The sequence below is a fragment of the Thermobia domestica genome, chromosome 7 (genome assembly GCF_964235325.1).
Source record: "Thermobia domestica chromosome 7, izTheDome1.hap1.1, whole genome shotgun sequence".
Lineage (NCBI taxonomy): Eukaryota > Metazoa > Arthropoda > Insecta > Zygentoma > Lepismatidae > Thermobia > Thermobia domestica.
In genome coordinates, this window is record NC_137460.1 from 17,177,186 (window position 1) to 17,191,040 (window position 13,855).

The window sequence follows — 13,855 nt, forward strand, 5'->3', positions numbered from 1 at the left end:
AGTATCTTGAAAATTGTATGAACATAAATCTGTATGCGCAAATGTTGATAAATTGGTGAGACATGTATCTTCGAGCATTTACCCAATCTAATTGGTTTATAACATTTATAGATTTAACGTGTTTATAATATCAGTAATAAAGTCAAGTTGAGCAAATCCACTTACATATAAATTTACACTGTTTAGTGGTTTAAAAGTATTAATATTTTCACACATAATTTATTGATAGAACATATTGTAAATAAATATACATTTATGCGTACTCTCTAATTATAATAAAGTGTTAATAAAGTAGAATAGTACCGTTCAGAATATGCATTTTAAAGAATCCTCTGTGGACAACAGTAATAATATGCTGTGATATGAAAATTAATTCATCTTTGAGATCATAATATAGTAATAGAATGCAATTTTCTACCTTATTTTATATAAATTCCCATTTTGGGAATCTTCCCGGGAATATTCCCGAAAAATATCTTCCCGGGAATTTACCCATCACTAATCCTACGTAACAAAGTTGTTAAATAATAAATTCTTTCATGATCAGCGTGATAATATTCGGTTTCTTACAATTAAAACCACAAACGAACTTGTGCCAAGTGAAAGAAAAGTGTTTTTGAAAACATAGAGAGTGGTTGACTTCACGCCGTCCGTGGTGACTATATTTGCCATTGTGTATTTTTAGGAAGTGGGTGCACGCCACAGAATTTTTTTAGAAGTGGGGTACAACGTCCCTCGTTCTTTTCCTGACAAAGTGTGCCATGCAACGTGTCCGTGGTTAGTATCCGTTTCCTTTGAAGTACCAAAATGCGGCAGAGTTAAAGATACCATGTACCGAAGGGAACTTGTTCATAGTTGTAAGCATTAATGATGGGTACATTCCCTGGAATATATTTTTTCGGAAAATTTCCGGGAAGATTCCCAAAAAGGGAATATACCGGGAATTTGTATGTAAACGACAGAATATTTAATTACTATACTGATTTAAAAATCATATTCTATTTTTTAATTATAGTATATTTATTACTGTCTCCAGAGGATTCTTTAAAATGTATATTCTGAACGGTATTATTTATTTTATTATATTTAGAGAGTACATACAAATGTATATTTACTTACAATGTATTTTATGGGAAAAATATGTTGAAAAACATTTGGTGTAGGAAGTCCACATACTTTTAAACGCGAAACAGTTTATATTTATATGCAAGTGGATAAGTTGACGGGAATAATTTAGTTTCCGGGGTGGGGTATAATCAGCAACGAAACACATACAATGTATATATCAATCGTTTCAGCTTAACAAAACAAATTGATCGATACCAAATTTAACTACTTCCGGTTTACTGAGCCTAATTTAGTTTCCGGAGGTGGGGTATAATCAGCAACGAAACATACAATCTATATAACAATCGATTCAGCTTGACTAAACAAGTCGATCGATACCAAATTTAACTACTTCCGGTTTACTGAGCCTAATTTAGTTTCCGGGGGTGGGGTATAATCAGCAACGAAACATATTCAATTTATATATCAATCGATTCAGCTTGACTATCAAATCGAACGATACCAATCTAACTACTTCCGGCTAACCTGTTCTCGTTTACTAAGCCTAATTTATTTTCCGGGGTCGAGTTATGGAAATGTCAAAATTCAAAGAATTCTTTCTATAAAGTAGATACTTTCAAATATCTACCATAGCACAAGATGTGCTAAGCATCTGCCATTTAGGTGTCTCAACTACTTTTTAGGTACCCGACACTTGGTACATATGGTATTCATGTGTTAAGAATGTACTTCAGCTAGCTAAAATTTTAGGTTCTTGTTATACCTAACTGATATTTGCGACTATGTACCACAAATGCAGCATTTAGATACCTGGCTCAGTTTAGCACTGTGATAATCATTTGTTTTTATATTGTCACTTGGAACATATATCTTTCATTCGCATTTCTTTTTGGTATTTACTTTAGGTGCATACTTTTTCAGATACTTATGACATAATTAGTATCTGCAGCGACACACGAATGGCAGTCAGCACTTTGCATTTGCTCATGTGCACTAACATGTAACATTTCTCGTGGTTTTTGCTCCACTTTCTGTTCTAGTACACAATCGCTTAGAAAAAAGCATTTGGGAGATAAATGTAGAAGAAAAAAATGACATAACTGATTAATAAAAATTGAGATTAATCTATCATACATATGGGAACAGTTAATTATTTACGTAGTTAGGGATAAAGAATTGTATTTTTTTTTTTTTTAGATGTCAACTGTCGCCGATCATTTGAAAGTGAATATGGAAGAATCATGAAATAAAGTAAAGAGAAGCGCGTCATTTTGTTACAAAATTATATGGCGAGCGGATTTTATTTGATCCCAAACGGTTATCATCGAATATACAGGGATACAACAGCACTTTGATTAGCCAAATTAAAAAGACCTCAAGGATTTATCCCTCTACAAGCAACATTGTCTCCATCGACTTCGTGGTCATGTCGGAAGAGAACGCGCCTAGTAATCAAATGGTTGGTGGTTCACTCCCACCCTGAGTCACATTTTTTTTTTTACTTGGTTAAAGTGTTTTTTAGACTCATCTTAATGTAAACATATTACGCATATAGGCGATTTAACATGTTTTGGCTGAATAATTATGTGGTTCATTGATGCTTGCGGCATGGGGAACCTACTTGGAACATACTAGGTAAGTTTCCCAGGTACATATGAGGCATGTGCCTAGGAGCGGACATACCGTAGACTGTAACTATCATTTGCCATCCATGTGGTTTCTCTCTCACAGGTACATAAGGCACATACTGGGCACATTTCCATGTACCTAAGAGAACATGATAGGCATATGCCTGTTATAAAATTGTGCTGTTAGGGTAGGATCAATATTAACAGACCAAAACGATATCTACGAAGAAATAAGATCTAGACTGAAAGCAGGGAATTTGTGTTATTATTCAGATCAGAATCTTTTATCTTCAAGAATTATGTTGTAGATTTTGAAGCTTAACATCTACAAAACGATAATCATCCAGGTTGTACTGTATGGTTTTGAAATTGGTCGCTTACTCTGAGAGAAGAACACAGACTGAGAGTATTGGAGAATAAAATCCCTAGGTGATTATTCGGTCCCAAGAACGACAGGAATGGGAAATGACGGAAATTTCATAACGAGGAACTGCATAACTTATATTGTTTACCAAACATTGTTAAGGTTATAAAATATAGGTAGTTCAAGTGGGCAGGTCATGTAGCCAGAATGGAAGAAAGTAGGATTGGTTTGAAAGTTTTAACTGGAAATCCAATTGGAGAAAGACCAATAGGAAAATCCTAGGTGAAGATAGGAGGACAATATTAAGACGGATCTCTCAAAATTGGAGTATAAAGTAGAAACTGGATCCTCTTGCCTAAGGAGAGGAGTGAATGGAGAGTTTTTGTGAATGCATCATTCAACCTTCAGCCTCTATAGTCCATAGAGTTTGTTAGTTAGCAGGTATTTTTGCTTCAGAACAAAAAAGAAACATGGAAAAGCATTACATGAACAGAGAACATTAAGAATTTCGGTGTTTTTATTTCGGATATGTAGTTACATCTCCGTGAAGTTAGCCCTTGCTTTCAAATTTCTATTCGATACCAAAATGTTTTGTTATTGATTGTTTAAAAAAATCGTTTTTTTCCCAAAAAAAATAAATAATTAAATAAAGAGATATTTATAAAATAAAGTTGAGGGGGAAGGATAACTTTGCACTACCCTTTACTTTCAAATATAGATTCGAAATCGAAGCCAATCACTTGTGTTTCGTTTGATATTGATTGTTTTGAAGAAAAAAATTCAAAAAAGCAAAAAAAAAAAAAAAAAAAAAAAGTAAGGGTTACAAAATACAGTTGGGAAACCAACTTCACACAGACGCTTCTTACTTTCAAATTTTATTCGAAAACGAAGTCAAGAGTTTGTCTTTCGTTTGTTATTGATTGTTTTGAAGTAAAAATCGTTTGCTTCGAAAAACGTAATGAGATATTTATACAATAATCGAGGGAGTTCCGAGCCAATTTCACACTGGCCTCTCCAATACTTTCAAATTTTGCTTTAAAAGTAAAGCCAGTCATTTGTTTTCTGTTTCGTATTAATTGATTTGAAGGAAAAAATAACTTATTTCAAAAATAGTAAGAAGATATTTACAAAATAAATTGAGATGTGGCCAAATTTAGCCAGGTCCATATACATACAAATTTCGATTGATAACCAAAATCAACTGTTTGATGTTCGATTGTTGATTATTTTGAAGAAAAACAGTTTTCGGAAAACAAAAAGTGTTTACAAAAGAAATGGGTGATGAAACTTCACACTGTAAAAAATCGTTGTGTTATTTCAACGACATGCCTATGGGTTAACACGATTGTGTTAAAATATAACACAAACAAGTGGTTAAAACAACTCGCTCTCCATATGGAGTTGTGTGTCAAATTCCGGTAGTTGAAATGACACACATCCGCGTGATGTGTTTTCAATTTTTTACGTAATGTTCCTGAAAAAACAAAAACCCTAACAGCACAAGATGTGCTAGACATGTGCCATTTAGGTGTTCTAAATTCATCTCCCACATTTGATGAATTTATTGTTTCTTCTTCTAAGCGATTGTGTACTAGAAGCAACGAACGCATCAACTTTATTAGATGGCAACTGGCGCGGATCATTTGAAAGTGAATATGGAAGAACTATAAAATAAAGTAAATAGACAGTCATCATTTTGTAAATAGACAGTCATCATGGCGAGCAGATTTTATCTTATCCCGAACGGTTATCGTCGAATATACGCGGCTTAATGGAGCAATCTGATTAGCCAAATTCAAAAGACCTCAACAATTTATCCCTCTACAAGCGATGTTTTCTTCATCGCCGCCGTGGCCAAGTCGGAAGAGCATGCGGCTAGTAATTGAAAGGTAGGTGGTTCGTGCTCGCCCCCCGCTCCGCCAATAGAGTACATTTTTTTACTGGTTTGAAGTGTGTTATTTAGACTCAGCATAATGTAAACACATTACGCATGTAGGCGATTTAACATATTTTGTGTTAGTAATTTTGTGGTTCATTAACGCTTACAGCACAAAACCGGTTGTGTATTAAAGACGTAACACACCCCCTGTATTAAACATTAACACTGCGGCATATGTGTTGAACTAACACCGTATATTGGTAGTCACGCTGGAACCACTGCCTTGAGTTAAAATTCAGTAGAATTAACACAACCATTTTTACTGTGCACACTGCTAACACCGTCATATTTCGAATCAAAGCAAAAGCTAATTATTTGTTATTGGTTATTTTGAAGAGTTATTTTTTGTTTGTTTGTTTGGAAAAACGCAGAGACTTATCTGTTGTTGATTGTTTTAAAGATAAAAATCCCTTTTTCAAAACACAAAAAATACGTTTGAAGATATATTTGGTAGTCAACTTCACACTGATCTTCACACTACTTTTTCTGCTTTTAGATTTCGGTTATTGTTTAGCATTTGTCCCCAAAACATTTGTTTCTTTGAAGGCACACGACTTTCTTAGTTAAGTTTACGAGATTTATATTTATTTAAGAGCATTTCTGACAAAAAGTAAAAATGAGATAAAACACAAAAAGGAAAGGGCTAAAGAAATAAAACTAACCGGAAGAAGTTAAAATATGTATCGATCAATTTACTTGGTCAAGCTGAGTCAATTGATATACAGATTCTTCGTTGCTGATTATACCCCATCCCCGAAAACTGAATTAGACTCAGTAAACCGGAGGTGGTTAACCGGAGGTAGTTAAAATTGGTATCGAACGATTTGTTTTGTCAAGCTGAATGGATTGATATATAGATTGTATATGTTTCGTTGCTGATTATACCCCACCCCCGGAAACTACATTAGGCTCAGTAAATCAAAAGTAGTTAACCGGAAGTAGATAAATTTGGTTACGATCGATTTGTTTTGTCAAGCTGAATCGATTGATATATATATTTGTATGTTTCGTTGCTTATTATACCCCACCCACGGAAACCAAATTAGGCTGAGTAAACCGGAAGTAGTTAAGTTTGGTATCGATCGATTTCTTTTGTCAAGCTGAATCGATTGATATATAGATTGTATATGTTTCGTTGCTGATTATACCCCACTCCCGGAAACTAAATTAGGCTCAGTAAACCGGAAGTGGTTAACCGGAAGTAGTGAAATTTGGTATCGATCGATTTTGTGATTCGGTGTCTATTGATAGTACTTCATGTGTACCTCCACAGAATTTCTATATTATTTTACTGAATTGTTACTTTCCATTTAAAAATTAGTGTTTTCCTACTTTATAGTACAAATGGAAATGGAAATTTAAAAATCATATTATTATTTATTTTAAAAAGTACAGTCAACAAATTTCAATATATTAACCTCCAAATTATTTAAAACCTAGTAGTAAATGATTATAAATGAAAATAAAGTAATTAATCGTATAGTTCTTATAATCTAGAAATGAAAATAAATTTCTTCCCAGGAATTTATATGCCAGGGGGAAAAACTCCAGAATAATCCGAATTTTAATTTTCCTTCCCACCGGGAATATTCCCACTGCCCATCACTAGTAAGCATTCGAAAACCAAAAGAAAACTATTAGTTTACCGACAAGTTTAAATAGCATTGTTTAAAATTTTTCGGTAAGTCCTTTGTTCGAATCTTGTTAATATCCCACTAAACCCTGTGAAGTCAGGAATTTAAGATTTATGTTAATTCAAAACGTAGGCCCTATTGCTCTACCAAAAGGTATGTTTTAGTGCATCGCGCAGCGAGTTACACACATAAAACATATTATTAATCTAGCAGATAAATAAGCATTACAAACTATAATTGATTTATAACTCCCCTGACATACACATACACAATCAAATCAATGGCACATGGAATTTAATCATACTGAATTTCCTTATATTTGATTTTAAAATAAACCAAAAATCTATTTATTTACAGTTTCATCAGCACCAAAGAAGCATTACACTACTTCAAATATTTATTAATTATTGTAATTCAGGTTTTGGCTCTGGTATATGTTATGATCGCTAGAACCGGTGGAAAAATGTGCGTACAGTATTAAGATAATTTGTAGTGTGATGAGAATTCCTCGGCAGTTAACACTGTGCTGTTCGTAAATGATAATTATTCTGTTTTATAAAAACTGTGTTTATTGGGAGTTTCGCTTTAGCTTACGATGCACTTTATAACACTAAGAAATGTTGAAGACAAGTAGAATCCAAAGCTTTACATCATTAAGTAGTAGATTAAATTTACCTTTACATATTTAACTACTTTGTGGATTATTATTTTTATGTTTTATTTAAATTTTAGAAATGATTGTTTTTTCGTTAAGGCGACACTTGACAAATTTTTCTTTACTTCTTTTAACAAGATGTCATTTCGAATCCTTGGCGGTAAATGAAATTCACGTTACGTCTTCCTTGCTTTGAATAAAGAATGGCTGATGTATCCATTGTTTCAGTTAAAATTAGGTTCGTTGGATTTTAAACAATATTCTGGTTAAAATAGTTAGCTTTCACATATATAAAATATAATTATTATCCTGTATTCACGTGAATCATTTTTAATACCCCATTTAATGAAGCACATATGGTTTTCCTAAAAGAAGCACATTAAATGCAGGCTTCATTACATCAGTTCGCGTATTTCATAGGTTGGTGATTGGGAATTGCTGTTGATGCAAAATTTTACCGAACTTGGATTATAAGAAGTGTTGACTGAATTTTTGGATGACTGACACTACCAAAAGATAGAACAGCAAAAATGCTATATAGCTGAGCCAGGCACTCTGACTCTAATGAAACCTGACTATAGCTGGGGTGTGCGTTTGTATGAGAAAAATCAGCCATGCTGCATTTCCTCAGAAGCGATAATAATGAATACGTGAGACAAAGGTATTCCCAAGAATGATGGCATTTTTTCGTAGACTGATATTTAGTTGATGGAGGACAACCTTTTGTGGAATGGAAAGGAAAATTTACAAGTTTGATAATTTATATTACTTTAGGTTAGATTAGATTCCAAACATCATTTTCGCCATTGGCTAAACACGTATTTTTTTTCCCGTAGCATTTACTAACTAAATACAGACTTTGAAGTCTAGGTATAATCCAAAATTGCTAATTCTTGTACAAGTATGAACGAAAACATGAAAAGCATTTTGATTGTTGAGACTTTTTTTTACTTGATGAAAATCTCCGTATGTTTTGCTACTTCATATATATATACGGGATTAGCACTCAGGGTGTTAATATGGTATTTGTGTCATTAACTCAGCAATGAAGAATTCACAATGTTTCTCCCTGAGATTGAAAAAACGCACGGAGAGGTAATAGTACCAAAGTTTGGAATTATTCAAACAATATTTTTAAACAGAAAAAATACTGTAATTATGTTTATATGTAAGGTAGAAGAACTTACTGTTCCAATCGTAAAAGTAACTATTAAAGTGAATATATCTTTACTTTAGCAAAATAAATTTATTTTAAAAATTAATTTAGTAAAAAGTGATTATAGTTCTGTCAACATTTGTTTTACATTAATTTTTAAATGAAATGAAATTTTTTGTTTGTACGTGTGCTGAGAGACCTCTTCGCTTTTGTATTTGCTGATGTTGATTTTGAGCTTTTAAATATCGGAAAACAACTCTACATCGTAAATAAAAAAATACCATTAAAGCAGACATCGTTTTATGAAATGTTTCAGTTTAGAAAATATATATCATACACCTACGCCTGTAATATGTTTGTTCTCTCGTTAATTTATAGTAGATATGCGCTAACCTTAAAAGAAAAAAAATATTATGCCCATTCTTATCATGTGTAAGAGGTCTGATCATGCTTTTTTGGTTTGCTTCAGCGGGCTGTGTGCGGAAGATCCGTTCATTTCCGGTAAGATCTCATATTGATAGGTTCAACGTTAACCAGTAAATCCATGTTTCGTGTAACATTTGTAGTAAAATGGATCCTATACACTAATACAACCAAGAAACACTATAAGCTACTAGAAATAAATATCCAGTTCAATTAAATAGTGGAAAACCGAAAATACCAAGGAAGGGCAACACATGTAAATTAAAACACACAAAAAGGAGGACAAAATAAACTTAAATCGAAATTGATGTATCTGACATATATGTATTCGACAATGAGAAATGTTGCAGAGAACAAGTTAATAGAGTAATTTATGAAAATATCTCTTTTTAAGTTGAGAATTTGTATAACATTTTTATTATTTTAGAAATGAGAGCTGATAATTCAAGAGATGAAATTTTAGTTTTGGCGTGGTCTGTTTTTATTAAATACTGATCATACGTTGACAAATCGTAACTTTATTTAAAAGGCTAATTTAAAAAAGAGCACAAATCGTCCTGTGATAAAATGTACGTATGTATAACCAATAAAAATATAATAATGTGCATGAAGTAAATTTTAGATCCTTAATATACATGTATGAAATGTAGAAGAAAATTATACTCGGTTTTCCTTTAACAAGGGAGAAAAAAAATATTTGTCCGTATTTCTGTATTTCGATATGTTTCTGTATTTTCTGTTTTTGGGTATATTGATATATTTGGTAAGAGTTGTAGGAAAATTTCTGATATTTTCAAACACTGGTTTCAGATCCCTTACATCCGCAGTCTCATCTCAAACCATTCTACCAACTAAATTAGTTTCATCTGAAAAGCAGCTTACCGTTGTTTTGTCCCGGCACGTTCATAAATTTGGTTGAAACTACTAATATTTTTCTTATTCCTTTCAGATTTGTTTTGTTTTCCTGTACAACTGAGTGCTGAAGGTTTTAAATGCCCAACTTGAACTGTCACTCTGCAAGCGAAATGTCTTTTCAGGATTTGAACTTTGCTTGTAATAAACTTGAAACCAAAACAGAAAATGTTCCAATTAAAGTTGAAATAAAAACAGAGAACGAGCCATTTGTGGAATGTAATTATATGCTGTGTGCTAGTAACAGTGAGGATCATAAAGAACCCCTTGCAATTGGTTTGAAATGTGAGGAACAAGAAAGTGCAACCGAAAGAGAAAATATAGCTTCAGAAGGTAATCAGGATGAAACAATATCAGATTGGAAACTAACTTCGAAAGCAATATGTTTGGTGAAGCGTTTAGCAACAGCTGAAATACCTGTGAATGTCAAACGTTTTCAAAGGAAGATCAAACCAAAATTCTCCTACTTTACACACAACACAGAACAGTCAAGCAGTGAGATCCTGGCCACTGTTGAAGGTGAAAACGATTACGAAGAGGACGTTGGAGAAAATGACAATGGAGAGGCAGATAACAATTCTCAGACCCTAGGGTACGTTCAATACGTTTATTTCATCAGAGCTACATCTATATAAATATTTCTTTTGAACACTTGCAGTACTTAGTTTATTATTATTATTATTATTATTATTATTATTATTATTATTATCGTTTTACTTAAAATTAGTTAATGGAATTGCAACCATTTGAAAACATAAGAGCAAGCAACCTACTGCTTAGCTTTGTACGAGATGAGACAATTCGGCAGTGAAATAAGTATCCAAGCGTCAGGGTTAATTGCTATAAACCTCCTCACTTACACTCTTCTGAGTAATGTTAAAAGCGATTCTTCTTATAAAAAGTGCTCGTAATGGCTATGCTATGGCTTTCTGGATTATCGTTGTCCTAATTTCATCTTTCTATATATTGTAGCTTCTGAGACTAAATGCCTCCACGTACAGCAGCGCACTATAGTTATATTCTATAATGTCTGTTAAAACTTCTTTCACGACTTATAATTCAACTCAACTAGCCTATATCTGATATGAAGAAAGTGCCAATCTTTTTTGGCCATTGATTTATATCAGATCCTGGTGCGTCGGAGTGGATCACGGTGGATCGTGGATTAGAGTGGATCACCCTCAATCAAGTTGGGTTCAGTGTAAGTCAAAGTGGATTTGTGGGTTAGAATAAATCAAGGTAGGTTGCGGGTCAGAGCGGCTCAAGATGGGACGGTTGTTGTGTGTGGGTCACGTTTTCCTTAGCTCATTTCATTTGTAGACCCGTCAATATATTACGGTGCGGGTTCGGTACTAAATAATTACCCCGAAAATTGCAGTAGGATTAAACTGGCGCAAATCCCGGGGAATGATGGGAACATACAATGATCTTGGAACTAAAGAGACTGTCATGCCCATAATCCGATTTCAAATATGTTATTTTGGGGGGGGGGGGAATGTGATGCTCCCCCACAAAGGAAAATTAGATGAAATTGATATGCCCCCAGAATAAGCCTCAAATCTACCTCGTTCCTAATTTTGAAGACAACTCTACTTCCCTGATTCTCCACAGCATTGTTCTCAACATCATAAATATTTTGAACATCGCTTAGAAAAAGATTATGGGCGGAACGGCCGGGCTTCGAGTATTATTTCACGTGGTTCGAACCTAATATATCCCAATTTATCTGCGTACTAAGTCATCATCTGCATCACTTCCATTACTGTCATCATAAAAGTCCGCCTATGTGTCACTAAACAAGAGTGTATATGAGTTTCTGTAGCGCACGAACTCAATAGTTGCAGTCCTGGTCTGTGTAACGCACCATCCTTCTGGATCTGGGAAGAAGAAGAATGGATGGTTACATGAAGGAAAATTGTACATTGAGCGATGTATTGTCTATAGACTCCTATTGTTAATCAATTTCAGTATTTAAAAACGATCTTTTTCTTTTTGTAAAAAGTATTCATTTTAGAAAAATTGGAAAAAAAAGTATGTAAAAAAGTTTGATAGGAATAATGTAAGGAGGAATTGACTGAGAAACTATATGCTATGACAACTTGAGGGGAAAAAAAGGTTTTGCGCGTAGCTTGTTCGGTGGGCGTGGCTTGTCCCGTCAACTCTACCTGGCTCGGTGACTCAGGGACCCGTTATCTTGTTCCCTACTTTAGCCCAGAGAGGATGGAGTTGTTTGGTGGTTGCGTGTTCTTGGCTTGCTTTGTGTTAAGTAGGACTTGTTTGTGAGTGAATATACGTGGGCAAGTCTGAGTTCCGTGCCGGAAAAGCTTTTGCTACTATTTGTTCTATGCGAGTTAAGCGAAGTTAAATATCACGATGTGTGGAATAAGTTCACAGTTAGTGAAAGAAGTTGGCAAAGAAATAGCCTATTTTTGTGCTTGTTCAAGTTACAGAGTCAGAGAGAGAAAGTGTTCATGCAAAGTGAACCCTCAATTCGCTCTATTCAGTTCTTATTAGTGAGTGAATTTAGTGTGCAGTTTGATCCTGTTTCATTACTTCTTAACCTCTCTGAAATATTTCTTTTTTTAAAAAAAGAAGGAAATTTATTAAGGAGAGAGAATTTTTGTAGTGAAGGACATTTCTTAGTAGAGTCCGTAGTGATTGCTATTTTGGTTACCTTTTTATTCTGGCAATCCTAAAGATTTGTCCTGGAATTTCTTCTCTGTAACAACGTGATAGCATAATTTCTGGCACAGAGCAAAGAATTGCATACGTGACTAGTCAACAGTTAGTCAAAGAGGCCAAATACCAAACGAGAGGAAAGAAGAAAATAGGTAAACCATTGAGTTTTCCAATACTTGGTGAGTTAATACTATTATATTTACCTATAGTAATTGTGTTTGTGAAAAGTGTGGATTGTGAGGTCGTTAGTAGTTTGTTTCCAACTGGTTTAAAACTCGCGAACCTTTGCCTTCCAACAGTAGTTATATTTCCTCCCAGAAATTGTGGCGATTATTCTTTCTACTTTGACCTTAATCGTTGAAGCAAGATATAAACCACCTGCGGATCCGATATTTCGTTTAAATTAAGTATTTCTTTTTCAGCTGTTAGCCATATGTCAGAAGGAGAGCGTATTTAGATATTATTTTCTCGAAAGAAAAATATAAATTTTTTCTCGAAAGTTGTCATAAGCTTGAAAGTTAAGATTTTGATTCAGACATAAATTTGACTGCTATTATTTGGATGAATTAACTAATTAAGATCTAAAACTATTGTAAGATTTATGTTTAGAAATATTTTTCAGGTTTGAAGAAATTTATCAATGAGTAGTTAATGGTCGTAAAAGTCGTCGGGAGATTATTAACTGTTAAAGTCAAGTTTTGAAGAGAATTAGTAATTATTGATTGTAGACACTGTTTGAAATATAATTGAAATTAAATTTAAAGAAGATAAGAATCAACTACTAAAGTTTTAATTGAAATTTTCTGAGATTTAATCAACTTAATCAACAGATAATTATTATTAGAATAGTTGTATATTGCACATTTCAAACGAGTGTATATAAGCTATTCAAACGTTTTAGTTCATATACACCTCCTTACATTGGCAATCAAGTTGTTATATTTAAAATTGAAACACAGTTGTACATGTTCATTAAGTTTGCGTTTCGTGTGTTTCCTTTTCCAAAATAGAAATATTGGATCTGCAATTCCAGCTAACACTAGCAAAGTTGATTACGCGAAACTGCTCGATTCTCCTCTCCCAAGCCCTCTCTGCCAGGCTTTGTGATCTGAGTTCATATTGACAGTTTGTTTTATTTTTATTTTTTTTGTAAACTCTCCATGTGGATTCGATTAGGCGAGGCTAGGTGGAAGGGGGCGTTACAATTTCAGTAGGGAACAAGATCTTCAGTTTAAAATCTCATATCTAGATCCTTAAGAGAGTAAGTTTATGTTTGTGTTATTATTAGGATATCTTATACATTTTCATTCCACTAAGAGTTACAAAGTAAAAAGAATAGGAAATATTATTGTAGTAGAATATCATAAATTATATTTTGGTAATTTATCTTTGCCATT

The 13,855-nt window shown here is 33.5% G+C and overlaps 1 protein-coding gene across 4 annotated transcripts in view; it reads left to right on the top strand.

The window, feature by feature from the left end:
* The window catches only part of LOC145689875 (uncharacterized), a 35,909-nt gene that overhangs the window by 1,162 nt on the left and 20,892 nt on the right, over nucleotides 1-13,855 (top strand). For 2 of the 4 annotated variants that reach the window (XM_081764168.1, XM_081764171.1), the window contains exon 2: nucleotides 9,817-10,371. In XM_081764168.1, the coding sequence (XP_081620294.1) occupies nucleotides 9,860-10,371 (512 nt within the window). In that variant the 5' untranslated portion in view covers nucleotides 9,817-9,859. The other 2 variants (XM_081764170.1, XM_081764169.1) reach the window with 2 other exon arrangements.